The following is a 3,826-nucleotide window of genomic DNA, read 5'->3' as shown; positions in this document are numbered from 1 at the left end:
AAATTGTCTTTTTTATTTAAAATGTTGACTGTAATACTTTCTCTCACATTTTATTGATCAAGACAACAAATGAAATTTCTTGTAAAATAATAATTAACAATGTTCATGGGTATTACTTCATAGTCAACCATATTGCATCTATGACAAAATATAGTTCTTATTTTCCCTGAACAAAAATTAAATACACAGTAATCAGATTCTATTTAAGATTTTATTTGAATCCATAACAGAATACAAACACAAGTATATGAAAGTTTTTATAGCAATGCTTTTACAAAAATATACTTTGATGTTCACACCCAATTCCTAGTGGGAAGAAAAAGGAAAAAAATTACTTATTTAAATAATGGGCAAAAATACATGAACTCTCATATAAACGTTCATTTTTTTAAATCCTCTTCGGTCAAGAATTTGGCATTTATTTTATGAGCCTCACCGGGATGGAGCTGACATAGTTGGCGGCCATCTTGCTTTTACCTGTACCCCCAAAAATGCAAAAAAAAACTTTCGAAAGCCCAGTCAAAAAAAGATACAGGAAAAATGGCACCCGTTTTGTCACTTTGTGTCTGCATGGTTTGTATTCTTCCTTGTGCTTTTTGGTTGCATTACACAATACAGCGACATCTTGTGGTCAAATGATACACACTGTTCCATTAAGTTTTGACATAGATTTAAGTATTGATTTATCCAACTATGAATAAATCCTGTATCAATAAAATATCCTAATTGAATTACTTCGCATTATTATCATTATAAATATAACTTTTTATTATTCTATAATTTTCTTTTCTTTTTTTAATCGTGTGCAGAGGTGGAATGCTTGACTTTTGGAAAAGGAAACAATTCTCTAGTGGGGCAGACTTGAATGTTTCTGGTGTCATGATATTTTTCAAACAGTTTCAAAAACAAATCTTGTCTATTTTTTAATAAATGTAAATTATGTCTTAGTTTTTTTTTTAAATTAGTGAACCGTAAGTGTTAAAATGGATCTAGTTTTCATACCTGGTAGCAAAAATAAGACTCAGAATTTGTGCATCGACTGAGACGTAACCGCCAAACATTATTTAGTTCAAGGCACCACAGAATGGTGACAATATTTATCTTTTGTGGAGGCAAAACTGTTCTTCCCTGCAGGTCCTAATGGAACCCCTGTGATGCCATTTAATGTCCATTCCGCCATATATTTGACACACCTGGTTTAGTTAAACAAAGGAATCACGTCCCATGCTCCTCATTCAGCAATGTCTGCACTATCTCATACGTTAGTCATCTCCTTCACCGAGGAATCTGTGGTGCCAGAAACGGTGATGCTGGTCCTCGACGTGTGGTCATCCCCGAGTAGGTGCAGGACCTTGCACAGGGATTTGTTCATTGTGTCTTTGAAGCTTCGGCCCATACAGACGTAAAGCAGTGGGTTGAGGCAACTGTTGAAATACGCCAGGCAGAGGGTCAAAACGTGGGCCAGGTATACCGCGGGGCTTTGAGGGGAATTCCGAGGTGTGACCAAAACCAAGATGTTGACAATGTGCAGGGGAAGCCAGCACAAGAAGAAGCTGAGGACCACGGCCAAGATAATCTTCAGTGTGCGCTTGGAGCGACTCCTGTTGCACGTAATTTTACAGTCGGCTCCTCTGTAGACCACCAAGTGGCAGATGACGATGACGAGGAATGGTAGGAGAAACCCAAACAGGATGCGGAGTGTTGTGACCACCCAGGCGCTTTGCACAGTGTGAACCGTCACACACTCTTGCTTATGGGTGCCAGCAGAGATTTCCTTAGTGTACACAAATTCTGGGATGCTTTCCAAGAGAGCTAGACACCAGACCAGAGCACATCCCAGGACCGCGTACTTGGGTCCCCTGTTGTTATGGCACCACACGGGCCTGGTCACCAACAACCAGCGATCCAGACTTATGAAGACGAGCTGCATGATGCTGCAATACATCACCAAGTAGAAGACGCCTTTGACCATCGTGCACGCCAAAGGGCCAAAGTGCCAGTGGTCGTCGTTGGCCAGAGGCACCATCAGGAGAGGCAGCGAGAGGCAACACAGGAGGTCCGCCAGTGCCAGGTTAAGGAAAAAGATAGCCGGGACTGACGGCGGGATTTTGAAACCGGTCACCCAAATCACTATTGCATTCCCAGGGACGCCAAACAAAAAAACAAGAGCGTACAACGTTAGAGCCACGATCTGGATGGGCTGAATCTGGGGCTTTACGATGTTGGGAAAGTCAGGAAAGAGGGGAAAAGTGTCGTTGCCTTCTGGAAAAGTCAAGTTGAATTCATAGTTAAGGTCGTCCATGATGTAGCTGAAAATTTAAAACAAAATATATTAGTTGCATACAAAATGCCTGGTTAGTCCTTGCTATCTGTCAAAATTTACGTCTGACAAAATGTTGGGGAAGAAAGTCCCTAACAGTGATGTAATTTTGTATTGTACATCCCTAGTAGTATATTTGGCTTTTACTGAAAAGTATACTGATAGTCTTGAATGGAGATTTAGAGCCGTACTTTTAGTTCATTTATGAATACCCAAGAATCAGCAATAGCAACTTAATTATTTTCCCACACTGACAAGCACAATCACAACACTAAATCAGCTCTGTGGCCGTGTGGTGGACTTTCTTCCTTTCCACTGAAAGTTCAATTGGACTATGAGTCATAGGAAAAAAAACTAAAATTGATTGAAATAAATCAACGATACGAAATATGTATTTTGCGTTTGTTAAACAGCTTTGTGATTAAGTATTTCATTTAATACTTTTTTTAATAAAAGATTTGTTACGTTTTTAAATTTAGATGTGCTTGAGATAACAAAGATAAACACGTCTTTGTGATAATACATACATATTTTTGAGTAAGTGAAATACTTAAGTTTTAAATTGTTAAAAAAGAAGAAACACAGAGAAAGATAAAGGGGGAAAGTCAAATATTTTTTTACATAAAAGCAAATTAGGTCACCTTTTAACACGGTTCCAAATAAAATAGTGTTCTCTGGGATAACAGAAATATTCAAACTTACTAAAGTCCAGGAAACTTGAGTTCTAGGGAAAGCCAAATCCCAAAAATGATTAGATAAATTGGTGATGAGAAGTGTTCAACTGTGAGCCAGATAGGTTTACCAATGAAAACCATTTTTGTCACCAAATCTGGATCAATTTCTAAGAAGCAAAATTATCCAGAGAACATTCAAAGGAATGTTTAAATAAGCTAAAACCCAACAGAGAAGTAAACAAATGTTATGAGTAGAATAAAATATGATTGAAGACGAACTATGTCTATGAATAAAAACGTTAGTATTGTTTTGCTCTTTATTTATTTACTTTAGTCTCTTCAGTTTCATTTGGTGAATTTAAATCCTATTCATTACTAAAAATGGCTAACCCTTGAAAATGTTCTAATCAAACACATCTGAGGCATTGCCCAAAGTGTTGAAGTTGTATGTTACATATTTTGTATTTTGTCCAAATTGTAAAAAACAGTCAAACAATTGCTATCCCTTATGTCTAAATAAAACGTTTCACAAGATATGTACATCTTTAAAAGATTTTACTCACGACATGAAAGCTGTTGATGTTGCACTTCTGATTTAGTGAGGAGGAAGTTGTGAACTTTTCTCCTTTTGCAATGTTTTATACCCCAAGACTCAATGACAAAACACGCTATATATACACGCCCTCCACTACCCCTCCTCACAAATACACATAATAATAATAAGAAGAAGAATTATAAGTCAAGTCATGTGAAGTCATGTTTATTTGTATAGCCCTTAATCACAAAGAGTTTCATAGGGCTGCACAGACTAGAGATTATTGCAAACTACGTA

General features: G+C 37.3%; 1 protein-coding gene across 1 annotated transcript; it reads right to left on the bottom strand.

Annotated features, from left to right (window-relative positions):
• Nucleotides 1-329: 329 nt before the first annotated feature.
• Nucleotides 330-3,587, bottom strand: LOC148358803 (C5a anaphylatoxin chemotactic receptor 1-like). Its single transcript, XM_088345402.1, has 2 exons — nt 3,558-3,587; nt 330-2,309 (listed from the first exon to the last, which is right to left on the bottom strand). The coding sequence occupies exons 1-2, from the start codon at nt 3,560-3,562 to the stop codon at nt 1,256-1,258; spliced, it is 1,059 nt and encodes a 352-aa protein (XP_088201528.1). The 5' UTR covers nt 3,563-3,587; the 3' UTR covers nt 330-1,255.
• Between the last annotated feature and the right edge of the window lie 239 nt (nt 3,588-3,826).

Source organism: Urocampus carinirostris, chromosome 10 (assembly GCF_059441175.1).
Source record: "Urocampus carinirostris isolate Australia breed hairy pipefish chromosome 10, RoL_Ucar_1.0, whole genome shotgun sequence".
NCBI classification, from domain to species: Eukaryota; Metazoa; Chordata; class Actinopteri; order Syngnathiformes; family Syngnathidae; genus Urocampus; species Urocampus carinirostris.
The sequence above is the reverse complement of the archived record's forward strand: the minus strand, read 5'-3'. Positions and strand labels throughout refer to the sequence as shown.